This window comes from Narcine bancroftii, chromosome 2 (assembly GCF_036971445.1).
Source record: "Narcine bancroftii isolate sNarBan1 chromosome 2, sNarBan1.hap1, whole genome shotgun sequence".
In the NCBI taxonomy this organism is placed as follows: domain Eukaryota; kingdom Metazoa; phylum Chordata; class Chondrichthyes; order Torpediniformes; family Narcinidae; genus Narcine; species Narcine bancroftii.
Window position 1 is genome coordinate 157,265,784 of NC_091470.1, and position 25,395 is coordinate 157,291,178.

At 44.5% G+C, this 25,395-nt stretch overlaps 2 protein-coding genes across 10 annotated transcripts in view; both read right to left on the reverse strand.

Annotated features, from left to right (window-relative positions):
• Positions 1-3,306: 3,306 nt before the first annotated feature.
• Positions 3,307-5,578, reverse strand: fndc10 (fibronectin type III domain containing 10). The gene is made up of 2 exons (XM_069915305.1): positions 3,992-5,578; positions 3,307-3,838 (listed from the first exon to the last, which is right to left on the reverse strand). The coding sequence occupies exon 1, from the start codon at positions 5,107-5,109 to the stop codon at positions 4,423-4,425; it is 687 nt and encodes a 228-aa protein (XP_069771406.1). The 5' UTR covers positions 5,110-5,578; the 3' UTR covers positions 3,307-3,838; positions 3,992-4,422.
• A 6,181-nt stretch (positions 5,579-11,759) lies between these two features.
• Positions 11,760-25,395, reverse strand: part of LOC138754484 (Golgi integral membrane protein 4-like) — a 97,869-nt gene continuing 84,233 nt past the window's right edge. For all 9 annotated transcript variants that reach the window (XM_069918815.1, XM_069918813.1, XM_069918816.1 and 6 more), the window contains 6 exons: positions 24,908-25,050; positions 22,434-22,648; positions 17,299-17,393; positions 16,613-16,759; positions 15,240-15,308; positions 11,760-12,289 (listed from right to left, as the gene is read on the reverse strand). In XM_069918815.1, the coding sequence (XP_069774916.1) occupies positions 12,170-12,289; positions 15,240-15,308; positions 16,613-16,759; positions 17,299-17,393; positions 22,434-22,648; positions 24,908-25,050 (789 nt within the window). In that variant the 3' untranslated portion in view covers positions 11,760-12,169. The remainder of the gene's footprint in view (positions 12,290-15,239; positions 15,309-16,612; positions 16,760-17,298; positions 17,394-22,433; positions 22,649-24,907; positions 25,051-25,395) is intronic.

The window sequence follows — 25,395 nt, forward strand, 5'->3', positions numbered from 1 at the left end:
TTCTGAACCATGCTAATTACCAGAGCAGAACATCACAATATGGATTGTCCTATACAGATCTTATCTGATAATTTTTTGTTTTAAATATCTCACTGACAACCATAATTGTATTAAATGTCAAATTTAAGTTTTGGTGTCTCTAACTTTAGAACAATCACCATGGAGAGTAAATTAAATTAGTTCAGCCAGTCAGCTGAATTGGAGTCATTCTTTCCAATGTAGAACCCGTACATTAGGTCATATTATTATCCACACCAACACACTTACAATATTCATGTTTAAGTGATTTTCAGTGTTAAAATAAATCAGTCCTTTCAAGAATAGCTTTTTGTCCATGTCAGTCTCTGCAGGGATTCCTTTTATTTCTTTAATCATGAATTAATTAGTTAGGATGAACTTTTAAAATGGGAAGTTAATGCAGGAGTTAATGCTCTTTCTACAATGGATTGAGTTTAAAGATTTGATGAGCTTAGGGGAGGTTATCTCTGTTCACAAGGAGCTCTGGCTGCTCCCTTCTCTGAAGGCAGTGAAATTTACAAAAAAGGGACACTGTCAAACTGACTCATTTACCTTTGTTAAATGAAAGGTTTTGGCTTGAAAAGTCAATCATTCTTTTTCTCAACCCACCTAGTTCGTCCAGCAGATTGTTTTCCTTTGCTCTTGATTCCCGCAGTCTCTCGTGTGTCCCCGCTTATTTAAACACATTCAATAAGACCAGAATCTCGGAACAAGTCTTGAGCTATCAGAACCCGTTTCTCGCCTAATCCCTGACACACGAGAGACTGTAAATGTCATCTGCGGCAAAAAAAAAAGTAATCTTCTAGAGGAAATCAGTGGGACAAGGAGACTTGATGTCCTGATGAAAGGTTTTAGCCTGAACACTCAGCTATTTTTCTCCCATAGATGCCACTCAACCTGCTGAGTTCCTCCAGCAGAGGGTTGCAAATGGACGAGCCTCATCACACACTTCGTACCCTTCACCCTGCGGTTCAGTGACTCATTCTCAAGGCATTCTTCAACACAAGAACCATCGAAAAATCTCACAAGAAAACTATTTGATCCACAAAGCTGGGGAAACTCGGCAGGTCAGTGTACTTTATATAGCAAAGATAACCAAAGTTTCAGCCATGGAAGATTTGGAAAGGAGAACTCAGGCTAGTTTAATCTTCTTATGAATTCTGAAGCCCTGCCACTCCAAGTATATCTTATATTTTTTAATGAGATTTTGCCTTCCCTACCTTTCAGGCACTGAGTTCCTTGTAGACCCTAACTAATTTCACAAAGCTAGTGGAGTCTCACACCCCTGGTTAAAAAAAACATTTCCTCTCCCAACAGCCCTCTGGTTCTTCTGTAAATTCATTTAATTCTCTGCTCTCTGATTTTTAAAACCCACCTTCTGAGAGAAATGCCTCCTCCCTATTCAAAGAACCTCAAAATGTTTCTCGCCTCTGTAAAACTATTGCCGCAACCTCAACTCATCCAACTTTTTCTCACTGCTTTAAGTTTCCAGAGACACAGGAGTTGGCAGATGTTGGAATCCAGTTCCACTTCATCCTCTTCTGCCACAGTTCCTTCCTAACGTTGGCCTGCCGGAAAAGCGAGGAACTGCGGAAACCCTCTTGCACAGTGTTCAATATAAGGAAGTCAAAATTCAGCCTGATTTTTTTTTGTGTGAAAATATGGATGCTGTAAATCTAAAGTAAAAACAGGACATGCCGGAAATCAGTCTGGTCTCTGTGGCTGGAGGGACAGAGCTAACATTTAGTCAGAACAGGGTAGTTCCACTATTTTCTGTTGCTATTTCATTTGGGGGACCTTCTGAAATCCCACACCAGTCCTCTGCACTGTGCCCTTTACCCACTAATGCCCTGGGTCAGGGGGTTTCTCAGGGTTAGACTACAACTTTGTTCCAACTAGATAAATAAAACGCAATTGCTGAACAAAATAAAGCCCAGTATTTCACGTTCCCAGACTGAAAAACACTGGGCAGCAAATTATTTTCCAAAAAGTTTACTTCCTGAAAGAAAATTGGGGATCATGATGGACAACTTCAAGCTGAACTCAAAGAGAATTTCAGATTGTATCATGTAGGAAGTTGGATAAATATTAAATTAAATTTGATTGAATTTAGCATGTTTAATCGCATAATAGTGCCGACACATTGCATTAATTCAAATTACCTAAAAATGTTTTGCCGCTGATTTCCATTTGTACTCGGCATCTGATGCCTCGCGTGTCAGTGTCTAACAATAGTTGGCCAGCATTGATAAATTCCAGTTGCCCTGATACCCCTTTTCTGTGTTCACAATGTCCTGGTGAAACCTTTAATCACTGACTGCACCAAGATCAGCAGGGAAGAAGTCCAAGTGCGAATGCAGAAAATGAATTTTCAATGACATGTTGCTCTTCATGGTTTTGTATGCATGAAGCATGTTGTCAATCAGATGGATGTAGTTTGGTGCTCTGTAGTTGCTAATAAAATTCTCAACATGTTTAAATGCCTGACTAAGCTTGTCCAGGCCTAAGAGAGTTGTAGAGCACCTACACTGTGTGCATGCCCAGGCATGCTTGGACTGACTAAAACATCATGCCTTGTAGGCAATGTACTAGTAGACTTAAAATTTGACAGGAAATCACAAAAATAGGTTACATCTTTTAAAAAAAACTACGTGATAGGACATTTTTAAGGTGATTTTCATGATCAGCAACTCAAAATCCATAAAATGCACCCAAAAATGTTCAGGAAGCAAAATCTTCATTGCGCAGGGTTACCAGAAAACAGTTTATAATGGACACTGGTAAAAACGTGTCAGCTACCACATCAAAGCTATTGGTGGTGGGTGCAAACATAATAAACCCAGTAACATTCCTCTTTACTTCACCAAATCTGTGTTAAATGATTTTTTGCGTCTCTTTTCCTTCCTGTCTGACTCTGCATTTTGATCTCTCATCTGTCCCTAAATCAATTCTCCCCAATTAATCTTTCGCGTTTGCCTCTTCTTATCATTCATCCCTCATCACACGCATCCAGAGGTTGCAAGACTGTAACAAGCTCTCACCACATTCCATTTAAACAGTCACTCCCTCCCAGTCTCACAGCGACCTTGCAGATGTCACAAGCGAAGAGGAAAGCTCTAAAAGAGAATTCAAACTGTGATCTCCTGGATATGCTTAATATTAAAGCACAGAAATGCTGGAGACCAGTTGAGTTCCTCCAGCATTTCTGTGTTTTAACTACAATCACAGAGTCTGCAGTTTTGTGTTTATTGTCTAAATATTAAACCAATGATCCCAGATACCAAACGATGCAGTCAATGCTTGCCATTTTATTTCCTACAACCAATAAATACATGAATAATTTCTCATAAATATTCAAAATAAACCTTTAAAAAAAATTCAACTGAGCACGCATGTTGATCCGAAGAGATAAACGGTTTCCAACTTTTATTTTTTGTGCTTAGGTCAGAGTGATGTCCTGGCTCGTTTTGCAGCAGGTTAATCGTTTAAGTGACCTTCTAACACAAGAAGGGGAGTTCAGAATGAAGTAGAGATCAGGCTTGAGGCGACAGGCATTTGCTGCTCTGGTTGAACCAAGCTGAACCCCCTTTCTCCCCTCAACCACACCTGACATGTCTGCGGCATCGAACAACAATGAGGAAACATTTGCCTGCTCCCATTCCTCCTCCCTCCACGAATGTCTCTTGTTCGGGACGCAGAGGAGCGGCTGAAGGACCTTTAATGTATTGGTTTTTTTTTCCTCTCTGTGTTGCACTTTGTTTATAGGTGTACGTTGAGTACAGTCTTTTGTTTTTGCACTTTTTCCCAAAAGATTTTCTTCCTGAAATAAAATTGGGAATTATGATAGTCAACTCCAAGGTGAACACCGATAATTTCAGATTTGCTGCATCACATCGGAAATTGGAGAAACATTAAATTAACTTGATTGCACATTTAATCGCATAATGATGCTGAAACATGGCGTTCCACTGACCTACAAATGTTTTGCTGCTGCTTTTCGTTTGGACTAGGCATCTGAGGCCCCTCTGTTCAGTGTCCAACAATATAGTAGGCTGGCATTGATGGATTCCAGTTGCCCCTGATACAGCTTTTCCATGGTCGCCAGGTCCTGGTGAAACCTTTCACCCTGTTTGTCACTGACTGCACCGAGATCAGCAGGGAAGAAGACCAAGTGCAAATGCAGCAGATGAATTTTCATGGACATGTTCCACCTGATGCTGGAAAGAGGACTTAAAAATCACAGAAAAAAGGGTCATATCTAAAGAGGTACTTGAAAGCAAAATGTTAAAGTGATCAGCAGCCCAAAATCCATCAGGTGGCCCAGCGCAAGTGGTAATTCTGGCTCGCCTGCAGGAGAAGGAATGTCAGGGTAAATCTGAAATCCTCCTGCCCCCCTGTCGGTCTCTACGTGGCCGGCCTGTGGTCAGCGTGGCCCCGCTTGGCGGAGGAGCGGGGCAGGGCAGGGTGCATGATGTTCTCGGTGATGTAGGCGACCAGCAGGCAGATGATTACCAGCATCACGCAGATGGAGCCGCCGACCGCGGTCATGGCGATGACAACGTCCTGCATGCCGGCGGGCTCGGCCCTGAACTGCAGGCAGTCCTCGTCGCGCAGGCCGGCGTCGCTGTACAGGGTGTGCAGGCAGATGCGGTAGTCCACGCTGTCGTGCACGCTGCCCAGCAGGTAGTCGCGGCAGGCGGCGCCGAGCTGCACGCTGTCGCACTGGAAGCGGGTGTAGAGGCCGCTCCAGCTGCAGTTCAGCCTGAAGCCCCGCAGGTGCCGCAAGCGGGCCGGCCGCCACTGCAGGAACACGCTGCCGTTCGCCAGCACGTTGGCCACCAGCGAGCGGCCCGAGCGGTAGAGGCGGCAGAAGCCCGGGCCGCAGAGGAACCCGCTCTCCCGGCTCCGGAAACACAGCCGCTCCGCTCCTCCTCTCCCGTTCGCCGCCACCTTGTAGGCGCAGGCGGCTTCTCCGCTGCCCGTCTCCTCCCCGGACTCCGGCTCCCCGTCTCCCCGCTCCGTCGAGTTCCAGGAGCCGGCGGCCGGGCTGCGGCCGTGGAGCAGGAGCAAGAGCAGCATCAGCGGCGGCATCCTGACCGGTTCTCGGCTCTCTCGCTCCTCACCACCCCCCCCCCCCCCCGGAACGTCTCACATCCTCCGCTTCAGCGCTGTCGGTCACCCGCTTGACTTTCAGTCCATCTCCGTGTCCTTGGGGCTCGGGATGGCTGCAGGGAGCCTCGCGGACCCTGGCCCTCGGTCCCCAGCCCGAGCCGGCGACGCTGCTGGAACCAGCCCAGACGCACACCTTCTCCGGAGGGTCGCAGCGCGGAATCGGCCGGAGTTGTCAGAGCCCAGCAACTCGTGTCGAAGCTCCCTCCCTTATGAGCAGCGCCTGGAGTGCATGGCTGACGGCGGGCTCCGTTCCGCGCCGCGACTGCATTACCAAGTCTGCGCCTGGCCACTTGCAGTCGCACCTTCACTCGCCTCTTCCCGCCCGCCCAGTCCAGCGACACTGGCCGGACCGCACGACGGGGCTCGCCCTATTTGCCCCACCCTGAATCCCCTCATCTCCTTCCTGGACCCACTCTCCCCCCCCCCCCGTTCTCCCTCCCGCACTCCTCCCCCCCCCCGTTCTCCCTCCCGCACTCCTCCCCCCCCCGTTCTCCCTCCCGCGGCCCCCCCCTGTTCTCCCTCCCGCACCCCCCCCCCCGCTCCAAGTGACCCGCCTTGCTCCAGAGCCCTCGCCCAGTGCAAGTGCCATGAAGTCTCACCCACTCAATCTAGTAGTATTCCGCACTTCTTTATTTTGAACTTGATTGTGGAGTTAACTCTGAGTGGGTTACAGACAAGTTAGGTCCGTAAAAGAACGGCCCTCAATTTGAACGATAAAACCAAACTGTTCTTTGTTCCCAATGGTGCTGTTGCCTCGACCTGTTCCTCTGCAGGAGGGTCCAGGGCTGAGCGTTCAGCATGGAAGTTCCCCTGGCAGAGTATTTTTTTTCTCCAAACATTTTTTTTTGTCATCCTAGTTTATTATGGAGCTGTGGGTTAGGAGCTGGTGGATGCGGCTTCATATTGTCCTGACTGAGACCAGTCAATTAGCTTGCCACATTCACACTTCAACATGAAGGTATGAACGGATATATAAACAGAAAATGGAAGCAAGTGTCTGGCATTTGATCCTTTGCGTCTCACCATTCAATAAGATTTTTTTTTTCATTAACTCCACTTTCCTACATTTACCCGCTCGGGTCTCCAATCCAATGGCATGCATATTGAAGTCTTCAATTTCAAGTAACCTCCTTCCACTCCTTTTCTCTTCACATCCAACTAGGTCATCCACAGCCCTTTCTGCCCATTCTACCCACCACCCACTCACCTCTCCCCTCTTCTATTGTACCGGTCAGTGCACCATCCTTTTACATGGTTCCCCTGATCACCTTCCTTCAGCAGCTGTCACCCTCCCATCTCCTCTCCCACTTCCTGGTTCTATCTATGCCCCCTTTATCCACCTTGTCTCTCACTTTCACCCACCTGCTTTCAGTTGTTTACTATCTATCTCTCCATGGTGCACTTATCACCCATTAGGCCCTGCCCTCCCTTTTACACTGCCCATCTAAGAGGCTCCGATAGCTCAGCGGTTAGAGCTGTGGTCTTGTAAAGCAGGGGTTGCGCGTTTGTTCCTCGATGGGGCCTCATTACTGTGAGGGGCGCTGGACAAAAGTGGCAACTCTGCCTTCCATACAGTAGACAAAAGTTAAAGAATTTCATGTATGTTACATTCTAAAATGTAGTATTACATGGCAATAATGGAACCTTTACTTTTCCCGCTCCTCTCGCAGGACTTTGATCTGAAAGGACAACTGTTCATTTCCTTCCTTGGATGCTGAGTTCCTCCAGCGGTTTGTTTTAACCCCAAATCCCTTGATTACCTAAATATCTCTATCTTGAACACAGTCAATGAGGGAGCCCCTGTGGTCTTCTTGGGTAAGGAATTCCAAAGAACATCTTATTACGTGTCTTCTGAGGCAAAGTTGACACAGCTAGGGCTTTCCCCTTTGGATCAAAGAAGGATGAGAGGTGACTTAATAGAGGTCTACAAGATTACGAGCAGCATCTTTTCCCCAGGGAGAAAGTCAAAAATTCCAGAGGACATTCGTGCAAGGTGAGGGGAAGAAAGTTTAGGGGAGAAGTCAGGGGTACATTTTTTTTAAAGAGGGCCTGGAATGCATTGCCAGGGGTGGTGGTGGAGCCTGGTATGGTTGGCATGGATGCAAGAAAAATAAGAGTTATCGGTGTGCAGTCAAGAAGGTTTAGCCCAGTGGTTCTCCACCTTTTCCTTTCCACTCACATCCCACCTTAAGTAATTCCTATGTCATCGGTGCTCTGAGATTAGTAAGGGATGGCTTAAGGTGGGATGTGAGTGGGAAGGGAAGGTTGAGAATCACTGCTCTCGACCCAATTGTTACAGAAATATTTTGCTTGAATAACAGCACCTCATTTTCTGTCTGGGCTTGTTGCAGTTTTCCAGATTTAGCACCAAATTCAGCACGTTATTGTTTTTTTCAAAACCTCAGCACCAGTTATTTTTTGCTGTACAGTAGCTTAAGCCAACAGGACTCTGTAAGCATCCTCATCCCAGTCTCATATCCAACATTCTCCACCCCATCCCTCAGTGAGGACAAATTTTGGAGGCACTGTGAAGCAGTGGGTCATAATTCACTGCAAATTAAAAATAAGTAGAAATTGCTCACTGAATTTGTGATAGAGCAGCCGGAAAACAGTATATATGTAAAATGAGGGAAATACTATTTTCATAAAATTGTTCCAACCTTTCCAACAAAGCACCTGACAAAAAAATTCTGGCAGTTTGTCATTTCATTTAATGAGTGGCTGAAAAAAAGACTAAAGCACCTCTCACAATAAAACATCAGCATTCTCCAGCTAAAACAGCAGAACCGGTGAAAAGCCTGGCTGTTGTGATGGAAATCTCAACCAAATGCAGCTCTTCGAGTTTGGCCTCCGTGTCAGAGTAAAAATACTGCAGTTACACAAACTGAAAATGCTGCGTGCACTCAGCAGGCCAGGCAGCACCCACAGATCAGGACAGTTAATCAGAACAACCCTTCCACATGGGGCAGGACCCAGATTCCAATGAGTTAGTGGTGACTCATGAGAAAATGCCACAAGCTACATAAATAACACTAGACAATAGATATTTTGCTTCCTGAACACTTCTGGGTATATTTAATGGATTCTGGGCTGTTGATCCAAAAATCACATAAAAATTTTCCTATATACCTTTTTTTAATATATCTGACCTATTTTGTGGCTTCCTGTCACATTTTGAGTCTAAGCATACAAAACCACAAAGTGCCACATGTTGTTGAAAATTCATTTTCTGCATTCGTACTTGGACGTTTTCCCTCCTGATCTTGGTGCAGTCAGTGACGAATCTGGGGGAAGGTTTCACCAGGACATTGCAAACATGGAAAAGTGGGATCAGAGCAACTGGAATCTAGCAATTATGGCTGACTACTGTTGGACACTGACATGAGAGGCATCAGATGCTGAGTATAAACAAAAATCAGCACCAAAACATTTTTAGGTCAGTTGAACTAACACAATCATTATGCGATTAAACCAAAACATTTTTAGGTCAGTTGAACTAACACAATCATTATGCGATTAAACAGGCTAAATTCAATAAAATTTAATTTAATGTTTCTCCAACTTCCTGCATGATACAGCACATCTGAAATTAGCTTTGTGTTCATCTTGAAGTTGCCCATCGTAATCCCATTTTTTCTTCAGGAAGCAAACCAACAAAAATTTGTTGTTCGGTGTAAACTTTGGCAGCATTTCCCCTTTGGCAACATTTCCCCTTTGGCAATGTCTTTGATGAACCCTGACAAACCCTTGTTCAAGAGGTATTCATTGTACCAACTCTGCAAAACCTATCCCCTTGGGGCTAAGCAAAATAATCCCCTAATTTTGGCTGGGCAACTCGAGTTTGACGAGTTGGATCAGCAGCAGGGATAAAAAGTATCCTGCTCTTTTGATCCAATTAGCAAGAATGGAAAACTACTGCTCAACTACACTTTAATTCTATTAATACATTTGGCTGATGAGCAAGAAATCCAGGCACAATCTATCTTATATCTTGCTTTTTAAAATTTGGGGGAAAAATTCCAACTTCTCAAATGCCTTTCATAATTACAATCCCTAAACATTGGCAACGTCTGAGTGAATCAATTGAGTTTTATTTCCCCTATGTAATGATGTTCCAAATTATGCAAACTCCAGAGGATCTTGATCAAATCTAATTTGATTTTGTTGTTTAAGTATTCAGAGTCACTAGGAATGAAAACTGGAGTCTCATCTACTTTTTAATTTTTTTTTACTTCAGCCCTCTGACCCATGAGACCATGCTGCCCAAATAACTACAATCCCCATAAGCTTTGAAGCATGAGCAGAAAACTGGAACACCCAGGGGAAAATCCATGCAGACCAGGGGAAAATGTACAAACTCCTTACAGACAGCGCCGGGTTCGTACCTGGGTCACTGGTGCTGCCACAGCGTTGTTCATGCTGCCCCAACACTATCTCCCTTGCAACTTTTAATGACCTATATCTGTACATCATTCTCATCTTGCACTCTATCAGACAGCTTACAAACCTCTGTCCCACTCATCCTCAAAAATGCCCCTTCAAAAAAAAGAGAATGCTGGAATCACCCAGCAGGTCATGAAGAGAGAAACAGAATGAGCGTTTCTGCCCCATGATCTTTCATCAGAACTCCGTTATTTGTTTCATCTTTCTGTTGGTATTCTCATCCTTCCCTGGACTTTTCCCAAACTTAATCCAATTTTACTGCATTCCCAACTTGCTATGAATCTCAAATACTGGCAGGTTGTATTTTTAGTAACTAGCGCAAATGCTGGATGTTATTCATTCTTGTCTAACAAACAATATTACCCCTTGCTTTCCATGCATCCCTCTCCACCCAATGAAGACCATTTCATTGGCTCTCATTTTCTATTCAAGGTATTAATGAACCACTGTCAATGAATTTACCAGAATTCGTTGAAGGAACACAAACAGTCCGTCACTTGACTTTTCGATAAGCATGCCGATTGGTCTTCTAATAATAGACTGATAGTTTCATTAACAATTGACAACAAGCAAACATGCCCTATATCTTACCTTCTCTGAAATACAGCCTCAGAGAAAGTTGTCCCTCCAGTCTTCAGCCAATCCTGCGTCCCTCAGATATAACCAATAACCATTGTTTAGTTTTTCACATCCTCGCTCAGTATTCTCTTTTTCACCGAAAAATAACTTCTAGATCAACTTCTACAATTCCAGTTCCCACTTTCTCTGTGGGATGTGAAGCAATGTTCATCCCTCAACAAACATATAATCTTCACACTTACCCCAACTGTTCCGGGGGGGGGGGGGGGGGGAGACACACACATTCTATCAAAAATTTTTTAAATCATCCACAGATTTCCCCTCTTTACTTAACGTAATGCTCGAAATATTTTTGTCGTTGACCTGGCTTGGCTAATAACTCCCCAAGATGAGGAAAAATCAGACCCAATTTTCCTACCTGTTAGATGATTGAAAACATACCAATTTCTTTTTCTCATAATCATGTGCACATTCTCACACACACACAAACATACCATACAGCGATGGTTTTATTTCACATATAAACAACCTAAATATTTATATCTTGTAAAGACTCTACACAGCATAAAAGATTTCTGATATACACCGTCATATTGGGGAACCTGAATGATTGGGTTATTGGGAGGCAGTGTTTGCTGCATGAGAGCTCTAAAAGGCACCTGGCTTTAGAATTTATAAGCAGACAGTATCATATGCCATATTGAAACATGTATACAAACAAACACACACACACACACACACACACACACACATACCCTCACATAATGTAATACACTTTCCACCATCGCTTGCACTTACATATGTTAGTGCATTATTGGTCTTGTATCTGAAGCTCCCATATAATCTTCCTTTTTTAAACTTTACAGAAGAATTAAAAAAAACATTGAAACATTTCAGTTAGAACACTTGATAAAAGACCTCATTTTTAATGCTCTCACTGGATTCACGAGACATGGCAATGGACCTATTCACACAGGATAGATACCCTGTTCCCATTCAGTTACACCAGTTGAGAAGGAGGGAACAAGAGAAGGAGGGAGTCAGTGCTGTTGACCAGTTCAGGAATGATGCTGAAAACACCAGGCAGCAGCAGAGGGGGACTATGGTTTTATGTTAATGTAGAAGTCAAGGCATTCATCTGCTGAAGTAATGGAATGCAAGTGGAACCAGCCATCAGGTGATACTGAACTTGGGGTTATAAGTTTATGGATTGTGGAACAAAAAAAAATGTAAAAAGTGAAGTGGCCTATCGTTGGGATTTCCCATTAAAAAAAAAGGTTGAGCAGGCACAGCAAAATGTACTGTGAAGAAGCAAAGATCAAGATCAGAGGTCAAAAGAGTCACTCTTCATTGTACCAGAGTCTCCAAAGGCCTTTTTCTTCTTCGCCATCTTCAAGGAATCAATCCTTCTTCAGAGATTCCAGTGATCTGTTTCTTTTCAATTGCAGCCAAGTAGAAAATATATATTTTCACAAAATGATACGGTGTGAAGAATCCAATACACACTCTGCTGTACACTAAAGAGATGGACACAGCGCACTACACAATTATAATTTTAATGCCCATTTTATTCCACTGAACCATCTGTTTAGTTGCTCTTTCTGTTTCATTCAAAACAGGACCAATAATGTGACGGTATTCAGGTTCCAACTGTTCTCTGAAGCTGTCACCATAGTCCATTACCTTTGGACAAATAATATGCTTAGATAAGGCCAAGCCCCACTGACACATTCTGTTAGACAAAGTCGTTGGGGTCAAGGTGTCTGTAAGGAGGTCAAATGGAAAAAATAAAGTTCTGATACAAGGTCTGCCTCAGTCTTGCTGCTCACGACGTTAAGAGAAATCCGTTGGGATGGGATCTGCTCTCATCAACACCTCCATCCCTTAATTCAGCTCTTTACTCACTTCTGAAAGAGGAAACCACCTGAAGTCCATACAACTCAGTCTGCATCTGGATTCAGTAGTCTTCCTCCTTGTTGGCTTCATCTTCTGGGATTCCAGCATCCTCTTCAATGTCATCCTTGTTGGCAAGGTCAGGGTCTTCATGGTCATCATCCATCTCGCCTCCATTGTCCTCCTATCCCAAAAGGTACACAACATGAAACAGTCCAAATGCAAGAGTCCATCCCAAACTGATATTATAAAATCTGATTTAAAATGCAGAGGTACAGTCCCTCTCTGCTGATGGGATGCATACTTCACACTGAGTACCTACGGTAATCTGCTGTGATCGTTACTTCAATCAATGTTACAACACTGTGCTGCTTCACATACACACAAATCATAGCAGCCTTTAAGGTCAAAACTAGGAGTAAGAGGCCATTGAAGCTTGCAAAGGAGAAGACTCAGCGTCACTGACAAACTCCAGAGCAATCTAAAATTAATTCCATTACCCCATTCTCCATCATTCTTGCCTTCAGGTATCTTATCCTGTTTTACCTCTCTGCTTCCAGTACTGCTCTCTGCATGAAGAATTCTTCCTACGGCCATTTTAAATTGATGGCTTCTCACAGCTGTCATGTTCTTATTCCAATTATCAAAGTTCTGCCTGATTTTACCTTCCCAAATATCACTTCTTCCTGGCTTCCCACAAAAATAAATCCAGTTATCTGAAATTTCACCTATAACTACTATAGAGAGCCATGTACACACCATTATTCCCAACAGCACCAATCCTTTCAGGTCATTATGGTTTTGAATTCTATGGTTTCTTTACTTAGAGCATAGAACAGCACACCCAAGGAACGGGGCCTCTGGCCCACATACCTGCACCCAATATGATGTCCAAATTAAACAAAAACTTTTTTGTTCTGCTCTAAACCAAAGCACATGACCCATATTCCCCCATTCCCTGTATATTTGAGTATCTATCCAGAAGCCTCTTAAACATTACTACTGTATTTACTGATTCACACCGGTTTTCCAATTTTTAATTTTCCTTCTTTAATATGTCAAGCCCACTTTTCCACATTAAATCGCCAACTGTCTGGCCAATCTTTCAACTCGTCTCTGACCTTGTGAAATCTTTTAGTTTTAGTTCTTTTGTTCCTAAGCTAATGTGGTGCAAGAGATTTTCATTCTTGTTTTCCCCTCACTTCAATGGAAAATGGCTATGCCCAGAGCTCCCACAGAACTGATCAGTTTTCACTCCCTTTCAACTGCCTTAACAGATGCCAGGTCCCAGACAACTCATCACCCCCCCTTGTCCTTACTGATCTTCACCAACAGCTCATCATTTCTTACTCATCTTCAAATCCCTCAAGGCCTTGCTCATCCTTCCCTCTGCAATGTCTCTAGTGCTCTTTCCCGACCATCGCACCACCCCCAACCCAGCCAAAAGGACATCAGCGTTCCTCTAATTTACATAATTCATGAATTTAGTTACCCCATTCAAGCCTTCTCCACTCTGGAATTCCCCTCGACCTCTCTCTCTCCTCCTTCAAGATGCTCCTTTAAACTAAGCCCTTTCACCAAGCCTTGATCACGAGCCCCAATGTCGCAGTTTGTTTTTGAAATGGCTTCAAAGTTTGCTGTTAAAGTTGGTACATATCAAAATATTAGGGCAAAGCCTGTTTTCTCCTTCTAATTCAAGAATAGAAAACATTTATTGAATTTCAAGTGTTTTAGATTTAATCTACCAAGAGACATATCTTGAGCAGCTATAATAAACATTTCTCATACCCCTAATTACTGATAATCCTTCTGAATGACAACATCATTGTTGCTTCAAAACCCCAGAAACTCCAGGGCGGATGGTAAAGCGGCTGTCTCACAGATCCAGCAACAATTCTGAGCTCCAGTGCTGTCTGTGTGGAGTTTGCATGTTTTTCCTACATTAAAGATATCAATAAGATTGAAAGAGTGCAGATAAGATGTTGCCTTCAGGCACTGAGTTACAGGGAAAGGTTAACGCTGTAAGCTTACTGGGCCATCCACAATGGTCAAATATTTAAATTAAGGAAGAGTTTCCCTTCAGGTGACTGCATTTTTCTTTTCATGTCTCCTAATGACATAGCGAGAAGCCATATGGCCAGCCTAGACCATGCCCATTCTCAGAGCGATCCTATTCATTTCCCTGCCATCTCTTCTCTTTTGCATCCCCAACAACCCCTCCTGATTCCTGTATAACATATATGCATCAACCGGCCAACCCACATCTTTGGGATGTGGGAGGAAGTGAGAGCACCCGGAGGAAACCTAGATGGTCAAAGGAACCATAGAACATTACAGAACAGAAATAGGCCCTTTGGCCTTTCTAGTCTGTGCCGAATCATTTTTTTTTGCTAGTCCCACTGACCTGCACCCAGTCCATAGCCCTCCATACCCCTCCCATCTATGTACCTGTCCAAATTCTTCTTAAATGTTAAAATTGAGTCCGCATTCACCACTTCAGCTCATTCCACACTCTCACCTCTCTCCGTGTGAAGACGTTCCCCTAATGCTCCCCCTAAATTTTTCCCCTTTCACCCTTAAGCCACGTCCTCTAGTTTGTATCTCACCTACCCTCAGTGGAAAAAGCCTACTTACATTTAATCTTTCTATACCTATCATAATTTTAAATACCTCTATCAAATTTTCCCTCATTTTTTGACACTACAGGGAATAAAATCCTAACCTGTTTAAGTCAGTTCCTGAAGGCAACATCTTATCTGCACTCTTTCAATCTTATATCTTTTATGTAGGAAAAACATGTAAACTCCACACAGACAGCACTGGAGCTCAGAATTGTTGCTGGATCTGTGAGACAGCCGCTTTACCATCCACCCTGGAGTTTCTGGGGTTTTGAAGCTACAATGATACTTTGTGGAAGCAAAGTCAAGGAATTCTTAATAGAAACAAAGAATTCTGCATGATAACAAGTTCAAGCCTTTCTGCTAAGATTTTGCTTACAAGGTGGGTCTAATGATATCAACAGCATCGTCAGTGTCAGGAACCCAGCAAAGGGGATGTCTCAGATACACTGAGAGCCAAGCGAGGGACCTACTGAGGGACTTAGTGATGGAAACAACCATATCCCAACTGCTTACATTTTCTGCCTCCTGGTCTTCCTGATACTCATCCATTGCATTCTCATCTTCTTTACTTGCACCGACACTCTAGAGTTAGAAAGGGGAGAGGAGAAATTAAAGAAAGTTGTGGTACACAAATGTGCTGGAGAAACTCAGCAGATCACGCAGAGGAAGTAAAAGGCGGGCAATGCTTCAATTTAGACATACAGGCCCTTTTGGCCCACTACCCTGTGCTGCCCAATTACACCCAAGTTCCTGGTGGGAAACTGGAGCACCCGGAGGAAACCCACGCAGACACAAGGAGAATATACAAACTCCTTACAGACAGCATCGGTTTAGAACCCTAGTCCTGACCGCTGGCACTGTGACAGCGTTGCGCTAACTGCTATGTTAACTGTGCCGCTTACCACAGGCCTGAGCCCTGCCCTGGAGCTTTTTGGATTTATCTTGCTTGATTCCACAATCACTGCACTGGAGAGATTTTTCAACTGATACGATTCCAGTAATAGTGTGGAGGAAGGCGGGGGGTTGGGGGGTAACCAGGGGATGAAAAAGGATGAAGGGAGTGTGCAGAGCGAGAAGAGATGGGGTATTGCGAGTGACAGAAGGATGTCGAAAGAGGAGTGAGGGGGAGAGAATGCGAGAATGAGAAGAACAAAAAGAGGAGGCATGGAAAGGAATGAAAGAAAAGGGGAAGTGGGAAGGGCAAGTTTTGATCTGAGAGAGGGTGTGTGGGGCAGGAACAACTCTTCCTCTAATCATCTTTGAAATAACATTAGCCTCAGCGCTGTGTATTTGTCCCCAGCTTTCAGGACAGGCAAGAGAAGCATTAAAGTAATGAATTACTCCCTTATTTCGGATGCAGCCTGCACTTCCTGCATCCCCTCTCTTGTGTGTGGCTGAATCTGCCTCGTGAATTTAAGCCACGAATCTCAGAATCTCCTCAGGGTTATCACGCAAATCTCGGCATGACAACACCAGAGCCAGTCTGGACACTGAGTGGTGTTACATTGTGTGTACAGGTGCTCCTCAACTTACGACGGGGTTATGTTCTGATAAAAATCATAAGTTGAAGAAGATACAGTACTGCATCTAACGCACGTCGTAGCTTACCTACCTTAAACGTGCTCAGGCCACTTACCGTAGCCTACAGTTGGGCAAATTTATCAAAAACAAAGCCTATTTTATAATTAAATGTTGAATACCTTTTATTCCACACTAAAAAAAAATTAAATCATAAAATATAGCGTAAGTCGGACCTTCGTAATTTCGACGAGCAGCTATATAATATATACACATACCTATATAAATATATATATATTTTTTTTGTCCGCTGCTTGGATTAAGCAGGTTGTTCTTCAGTGACCTCGCTGTCACCCTCCCTTCCCTACCTTTGCTCTCGGCTTGAGCAGTGGATGATGTTCCTTCAGTCCAGCTATTTTTGCTTGAAATCCTGGCCTCTCTAGTTCAGCTTCTTCAAACTCATCCTCTCCTTGATTATTGGGGTCCTGAGCTGGGTCCTGATCAATGTCTGGAATCTGAAAAGACAGCATAAAATTCTAAACTGTCCTCTCTCCTGAATCTTTAAATTTTTAAATTTAAATTTTTAAAATTTAGACGCACAGCACGGTAACAGGCCATTTTGGCCCACAGAGTCCATGCTGCCCAATTTACACCAAATGAAGCTACACCCCAGGTACGTTTCGAACGGTGGAAAGAAACCAGAGACCTCGGGAAAACCCATGTAGACCCAGGGAGAATGTATAAACGCAGGATTCCACCTGGGTCCTGATTGCTGGAGCTGTAAAGGCATTGTGCTTACCGTGCTGACCATCTCAAGTTCAAGTTTATTATCATCTGATTGTATATCTATAACCCGAAAAAGGAAAGAAATGGCCAACATATTTGTGAAGTTTTACTCTCCAGATCTTTGAACTAGTCACAGTTCAACTCCAAAGGGAAACTGGAAAGTTTCTGCTCCCAAAGTCATTCCCTTTAAACCCAAAACAATTCCCTCATCTCAAAACATTCTGGAGAGGGCTGGAAAACGCATGCCGTGCAAAGTCGAGGGACTCACCAGAGGCTCCTGTGGAATCAGCTCTCTCCGAGATGACATGGCGTGTGCAAACAGGTTCTCTGCATTAATTTCCCCCTCATCCTTCAGACTATTGTCTAAAAAAGTAAAGACCAAATTATAAATAGCCCAACTGCAAATTTCAAATGTATAAAACCAAAAGCAGCAGATGGGAATACAAGCGAGTCAACAAGGAACAGTGTGACCAACGATGGGGGTGGGGTGGGGGACAGGGGGAGAAGGGAGAGAAGGAAGGAGCAACAAGCAACAGGGCTACAAACCGGTGGGAAGTGAGTTGAACATAAAGTTGAATTCTGGCTGGCCTGCTCATGATGGACTGAATGGCCTTCTACACCCAGAGGGGATGAATGGGAAGTAGTGACAGTGATAGAGTCAGGAGACTGATGCATTCAGGAGTGAACATGGCAGGAAAACCTCCAGACAACCTTTCTCAACACTTGTGTTATCAACCTGTCTCCATTCATTAGAGAGGAAGCAGATTCAGGTGATGCAAGGTGTGACAGAAGCTTAAGTAGTTTGATTCCGCTGATCATCCATGTTCTCAGAGATGTAGTTTTTCTAATTTTACATACATAGGTTGTACTAAGTGCAGGACAATTAAATAACATGACCTTTTCTCTTCTCTAACTGATTTCTCTCTTAACTCAGTGAAAGTTAAGGTCGCTGTCTGTAACCACTCATGTAACATCGAGCAGTATAACACAAGAACATGACGGGTGTCTGAGCCAAACAAGATTTTTTTTCTAAATTAATTTGACTTTTTAAAAAATAGCACGATAACAGGCCCTCCCAACCCATGCCGCCCAAATAAATCCATGTGACCAATTAACCTACTAACCCCATATGACTTTGGAACATGGGAAGAAACCAGAGCACCCAGAGGAAACCCATGTAGTCATGAAGAGAATGTACAAACTCCTTACACACAGCACTGAGTTCGAACCCAGGTCGCTGGCATATAATGGTGTCAAGCTAACCATGCTGTGATATCCAAATTAAACTAAAGCTTTGCTGTTTGGACGTGATCCATATCCGCACCCCCCCCCCCCCCCCCACCATTCCCTGCATATTCATGTGTCCGTCCATAAGCCTCTTAAAGCACTATGAACATATCTGCTTCCACCACTACTCCTGGCAGCCTATTTCCAGACACCTACCACTCCGTGTAAACAAAATTCTTAACCAGCACATCTCTTAATAACTCCTTGCCCTCACGTTAAACGAAGGCCTTCCAGTACACGACATTTTTACCTATCTGTCTTTTGGTGATTGACAGAAGTCCAGGAACTAGGCACATCCTGTTGAGACCATGAGGTGAAAATAGTCGGTCCTCCAATCAGAAAATTTAAAACTACGAATTTGAAGCCTGCATTTTATCTTTATCAAGATCGTCATCCGCTGTCTAATGATGTGTAGTTCCCCCTAAACATCAGGATAAAAAGGCCAAATAGAGCAATCAAAATAAAAAAACTAAAACTACAGGTACACGATCCTTTATGCAGACATCTAAAATCCGGAAAGCTCCAAAATCCGGCAAAATCCGGGGAGAGAGGTGGCAGCATGAGTCGGGCGGGCAAGGGGTGGGGGAGGGGACTGGCAGCGCGAGTCAGGCGGTCTAGGAGGGGGGGACCGGCAGTGCGAATCGGGCGGGCGAGGAAGGGGAGATCGGCAGCGCAAGTCGGGTGGGCGAGGGACCGGCAGCGCAAGTCGGGCAGGCGAAGTGGGGGTGGGGGAGACAGCAGGGAGACTGGAAGGGGGTGGGGGTGGATATGGCAGCACAATTCAGGTGGGTTTAAATCTGGCTTTCTGAAATCCGGAAAAATCTGTAATTTGGAACACACTGTCCCCCAAGGGTTCCGGTTAAAGGATCATGTACCTGTACCATAAAAAACAAAAAAAAAACCAGTAGAAATGAACCACACAAAATGCCAGTTGCAACATGGCATTTTAAATGGAGCAAGTTTCATTTTAATTTAAAAAAAAATTTAGACATACAGTATGGTAACAGGTCCTTCCGTCCATGAGCCCGTGCCGCTCAAATACCCCAATTAACTTACAACCCCCTTGGGTTGGTTATGTATCTACAAGGCCGAAACATTGGTTATGTATCTTTATCTTTGCTATATATAAAATACACCGTTTGACCTGCTGAGTTTCTCCAGCATTTTGTTTTCACCTCATGGGATTGGAGGTGGCCCATAAATATTCCAGGGTCACCCACTTTGTCCTCAACCCCACGGTCTTGGGCATCAGTTCCTCCGAGCGGTCAGGCATCCACTTCGGATGACTCATATCTTCCTCCAGTTCTGACTTGTGTATTTTGAGCCGAATCCTGGCTCTGACAGTCAACAACATTTCATGTCATTTGCCAGTTTCAAGTGAAGGCATGGAACATGAATACAAACAACATCTGGTATCTGGGCGCACTTTGAGTCAGCAAAGATTTTCCTCACCTCCTGAGAACATCATTTCCTATTAGTGGCCGTACTCACAGTGGATGCTGTTCACATGATAAATATTGCAGACTTTCTATGTTCATCCTGTAGCAAACATAAGGTCAGGCAGTGATCTGATCAAGATCTTTCAGAGGATCATATCCATGTAGAGAGACCAAAACATGGATCATAATCGTCAGGAATATACTGAGTTAAAGAATCCTCTTTGCCGCAGAGTGGAATTTTCAACCTTGAGCCATCTGGCAGATTGCATGGATGAAATTAATGGGAATTAATTACTCAGACTGTTATTTACATGCAGGAGAAAGAAATGGAGAGTGAAGATAGTGGGAGGGTCCTGTGGTGGAGCTTATCACCATCAATGGTTATTACTGCATATACTTGTGTAATAGTAGATCTTGTTTAATAGTCGACCCCCACCCCCCCCCCCTTTTTTGGCCTAAAAAACTTGTATTTTCTGTATAAAAGTTAACACCCCCCCTCCTCTATTTTTGGCCCTAATTAGCAACCCACAGGAACTCCTGACACTCCGACCACGAACCCTTGCCTTGGCCCCCCACCCATCCAAGCTCCCAACATCCCAACTAACTGAGCTTCCAACGCCCCAACCATAAATCCTTGACCTGGCTGCCTGCCCACCAGAGTTACCGACGGCCCGGCCAGAGACTCTCTCCTAGGCCCTAGCCGCCCACCCATCTGAGCTCCCAATGCTCCGACCATGAACCCTCGCCTCAGCCGCCTGCCCATCTGAGCTCCCAATGTCCTGACCCATGGATCCATGCCCCGGTCGCCTGCCCATCTGAGCTCCCAGTGGCCTGAGCGCAGACTTAACCACCTGGTCCCACCCATTCAAGCTCCTGCCGCCTTGAACAACATAGATACTTGCTGCGGATAAAAGTACGACAAACCCCAAACCCCCCTCCCCCCAATTTTGACCCAAACATTGGTCCCAAAAACTTGAGTATATACCATACATGACAAAATAGCATCCAACACCTGCAAGGCAGTTGCATAAAGTAGCAGTATTCACAGCTGTGGGGTGACCCAGGAAGTTTCACAGGCAGTGGGGTACAATTGAAGAGCAATGGCATAGGATTTGGACCCCTGATCCACACAGAGTGCATAGAGGGCAGGATTCCAGAAGCAGCAGCCAATGTCCTGCTTTGATGTTCGTAGAGTGCCATAGCATGGAACTACGTACACAGGCCCAACTCGTCCGCACTGAATTGCCTGCTCAGCGAGTTGAGTGAAACCTTCTCCCCCACCCATGTGGTTTGGGGGGGGGGGGGGCTCTAATGTAACATCTTGGCCTTTGTTTTATTTCCTTTAAACCTCTCTTTTCCCACTATTTCTGTAAACCACTCCTGACATCAGAGTACCTTCTCTCCACTACCCGACCATTTGTGTCCTCTTGCCCATTGTTGGGTTCAATGCAGGAAACACTCAGTGGGCCAGGCAGAGTCTGTTAAAAGGGAAGTAAAGATCCCTCAATGGTTAGGACCTTTGTCACTTCTGAAGAAGCATTTTTGGCCTTAGATGTTCATTCCGTTTCGTCAGTTTCCAGCAACTGTGATTTTATATTTCCATTTAAAGCTGGATCCTAATGTCAGCATTTCCACACCAAAAATGGTCAGCTGTCCTTCTCCATCTCAAAATCATTCTTTTCAGATCATCCATCAGTTCCTGTTGAATGCTCTTTGACCAGAGTGATGGACTTCCACTAGTGGTTAGCGCAACACTCTTACAGCGTTTGTACACTCTCCTTGTGTCAGCGTGGGTTTCCTCTGGGTGCTCCAGTTTACTCCAGGTGCCTGCTTACCTTTTGCACATACTTGCTATGTATCACAGCATGGTTCAAGCCCCGGAACATTGGTTATGAATCGTTAGCTTTGCTACGTAAAGACATTGTCTGACCTGCTGAGTTCCTCCAGCTTTGTGTTTTAACTTCAATCACGGCGCCTGCAGACTTTCGTGTTTTATTCCATGCAATGGGGATTCCTTGCTCCATAAAACATAGAACACCACAATACCATACAGGCCCTTTGGTCAACGCTGTTGTGCTGACCCAAATATATCTTTTTTAAAAAATACTAAACCCTCCCTACCTCTATTTTTCTTCCATCCATACACCTTAAATGCCCCTAATGTTTCAGCCTCCATCATCATCCCTGGCAAGGCATTCCAGGCACCCACAACTCTCTATGTTAAAAAACTTACCCTGATGCCTCCCCTAAATTTTCCTCCCTTCACTTTGAACAGATGTCCTCTAGTGTTTCCCACTCCTGCCCTGGGAAAAAGGTGCTGGTTGTCCACCCTATCTATGGCTCTCAACAAACAACAACGGAAGGCTTTTAAAGCATAAAATAATTTTTAATTCTCACCAAAAATCAACCTGAACAAAATAAAATAAATTCAACACCAAATACTCGAAATTCTACTCTGACAGTTTTCTGACAGGCAGCGTGAAGGTGAAAAGGGAGATGTGACCTACATCATCTGTCGAGGGGATAGTACAATTGGAGGGAAAGAATGATAGAAAAATACAGTGAGCTCGAGCACAAAAGACACAGAGATTTCTGGTGTAAACTACAGCTTCCCTCTGCCACAAGCTTGCAGCCGCAATAAACTTTTCACCACCTAACCAGTGGCATGATGACTTACCCAACCTTTCAGAGTCGTCCTCGAGCTCCTCCCTCCCATGGTTCATCCGATTCAGACTCCAATTGGTATTTCCGTGTCCAGGACCCCAGTGGTTCCTGATGGTCTTCACCGGAGGTGGAGGTGCCCACGGTTCCTGGGTATCCTCCACTTGCTCTATTTGGCGGTCCGGTCTAAAGTCGGTGTCTCTGTTCACCTCGTTAATAATCTCATCCCACCTGTCAGCAAAGCAAAGCATATCAAACAGCAATAGCCTATCAGCCATCCTCAGGTTAACAGACTCTGTGTAAGGAATTACAGTGCAATTCTGATTATCCAAAAAATCGGATTATCCAAAATCCTCAGTTATCCAAAATGTTTTTGGACCCAGAAGTGTCGTCCGTTCGGCTCTGAAAAATTTTTCAGAAAAGAGAAGATTTCAGAAAAATCAGAAATCCTCATTTATCTGAAAAATGATGTCATTTCGCCTCTGAAAATTTTTGGATAAATGAGGATATCCGAAATGATCAGAAATCCTCAGTTATCCAAAACTTTTTCCGAACCGAACTGACGTCACAGATTAAAAATATTTTGTAACTTTGGAAAACTGTCAGAGTAGAATTTCGAGTATTTGGTGTTGAATTTATTTTATTTTGTTCAGGTTGATTTTTGGTGAGAATTAAAAATTATTTTATGCTTTAAAAGCCTTCCGTTGTTGTTTGTTGTATGTCATAAAAAATGATCATTTATCCAGAATAGGCCTGGTCCTGACCATTTCAGATAATCGGAGTTGTACTATACACTAAAATGTTGGTGTGGGAAAGGGGAAATTTCCAGCACCAACCACAATCTGCAAGAGGAACTCAGCAGTCAGGCTGTAGAGGGAAAGGAGCAGTCAATGTTCCAGGTCTGAACCCTGCCCCAGGACCCAGAATGGAGAGGGGGAAAATAGTATGACAGAGAAGGGGGATGGGTCAGTGGGTGGATCAAAGAGGGGTGAAAGATGATGATGGAGGTGGATGGGGTGGTGTTGGGAGGCAGAGTGAGGGGTAAGCAGACAAAGAAGGGAGGCAGATGGAGAGGGGAAAGGAGGGTGAAGGTGGAGAGCTGCTGAAGGAAGAAGATAAGTACAACCATATAAAGGGAGTGATGGTGGCCTGACAAGAACAATAGATGCTTGGGAGGGGTGTGTGGGTGATGGGTAGGAAGGAAGGAGGTGAGCGACCTAGGGATATGACAGTACAGAAAGTTATGGATGAGGAGTCCGTAATTTGAAAGTAGATAATTTCTTCTTGTTTCATAAACTCTTGAGTTCCTCTCAGGTAATTCATCTACTTCCTTCTGTCATGATGGGAGTGGCCAGTGATCGGTCCACCCTCTGCCTCCATATTCATTGGTCAGCTGTGGTATCCAGACAGCAACCATCCAGATGTCACATGACTCTGGGGCCATCCCAGCTGTACTTGCCAGATGTGTCGACATTTGATATATGCATCTTGTTTGCAGCCCCCAGTTGGCGTCACTAAAACTCAATATCCCTCCCTCCCACAGGGTAACCTATGGTACCAGTGGGCCTGGGGATAGACACCCTCTGCAAATCATACATCAACAGAACTCATCCAGCTGCAGCTGTGGATCAGAAAGATTTGAGCTGGTTCAAATCTTACCTCACTGACAGGGCTTTCATGGTCAACATGGGCAACTACACATCTGCCTCAGCCACCCTCTCCTGGGGGGTTCTGCAAGGATCCATCCTTGGCCCCATTCTTTCCTCACTGTACATGGTCCCCTCGGCCATATCATCCAGAAACATGGCATCTTCTTCCACTGTTATGCCAACGACATCCAACTCTACCTCCCCCTAAAACCGGATGACCAGTCAAAAATCACCAACCTCAACAACTGTCTGGAAAACATAAACTGCTGGATGGCCAGCAACTTCTTCCAACCTAATGAGACAAAATCTGAGATCATCCTATTCGGCCCCCCTAATTTCACCAAAACGTTACATGACTCCCTAGGTAATCTATCCACTCTTATTAAACCCCTTGGGGTGCTATTTGACCTGCCTTCACATTTGACAAACAGGTCAATGCTGTGGTGAAGGCCTGCATTTTCCAGCTCCTCTCCATTGTTAAAATAAAACTGGACTCAAGGACCTCGAAAGGGTTATTCACACCCTTATCTTCTCACGTTTGGACTATGCTAACTCTCTTTACACTGGACTCTTGCCTCAAAGATAAGTGGCACCCATTGAACCCCATGGCCCAGCGAGGCCACTGGATCCTTTTGCATCACAGACATGGGCAATTACATGGCGATCCCAAATCCAAACAAATCAGCCATTGCAGAGGAGTTGGGCATAATACTGAATATAAGGCATGATGGTGATCAGACTGTGTCTGTCCATTCATCCTGGTCTGTGTGAAAGATGAACAGCAAAACCTTCAAGAATCTCGGTGAGAGGCCCTGGATCTGTGTTTCCCAGAAGTACCCACCTCTTCGCCTGCTTCTGATGACTGATTGGACGGCCCTCCAGCTGCAGGTCATTGGACAAGAAAGACTCCGGTTGCTGAGCATCACGCTCTAATCGGATGTGTTCTTGCTCAGCAGTGCGTCCAAGGGCCAAATCCTTTGCGCCCTGGGGCAATGAACAAAGAAGCAACATCAATTCCCAGATGCCTCCAACCAACCATCCCCGAAATCTCCGGTGAGGTCTGGCTACACTCTCCCAGATTACTGCTTGGGATTGATTGCCCTCAATCCATCACCCATCACCTCCCTCTGAGGAATCTCTGAGCCCACATAAACCAACAAAATAAGCCGGAGCTTCCAGCAGATGAAAACCCACAATACAGACATAATCAGGAGTAGAAACAGGCAGGCATTCAGCCCTTCAAGATTATTCTACCATTTAATAAGATCTTGGCTAATATGAACCTCAACTTTCCATTTTCATGTAATCACAAATATGCTGGAGAAACTC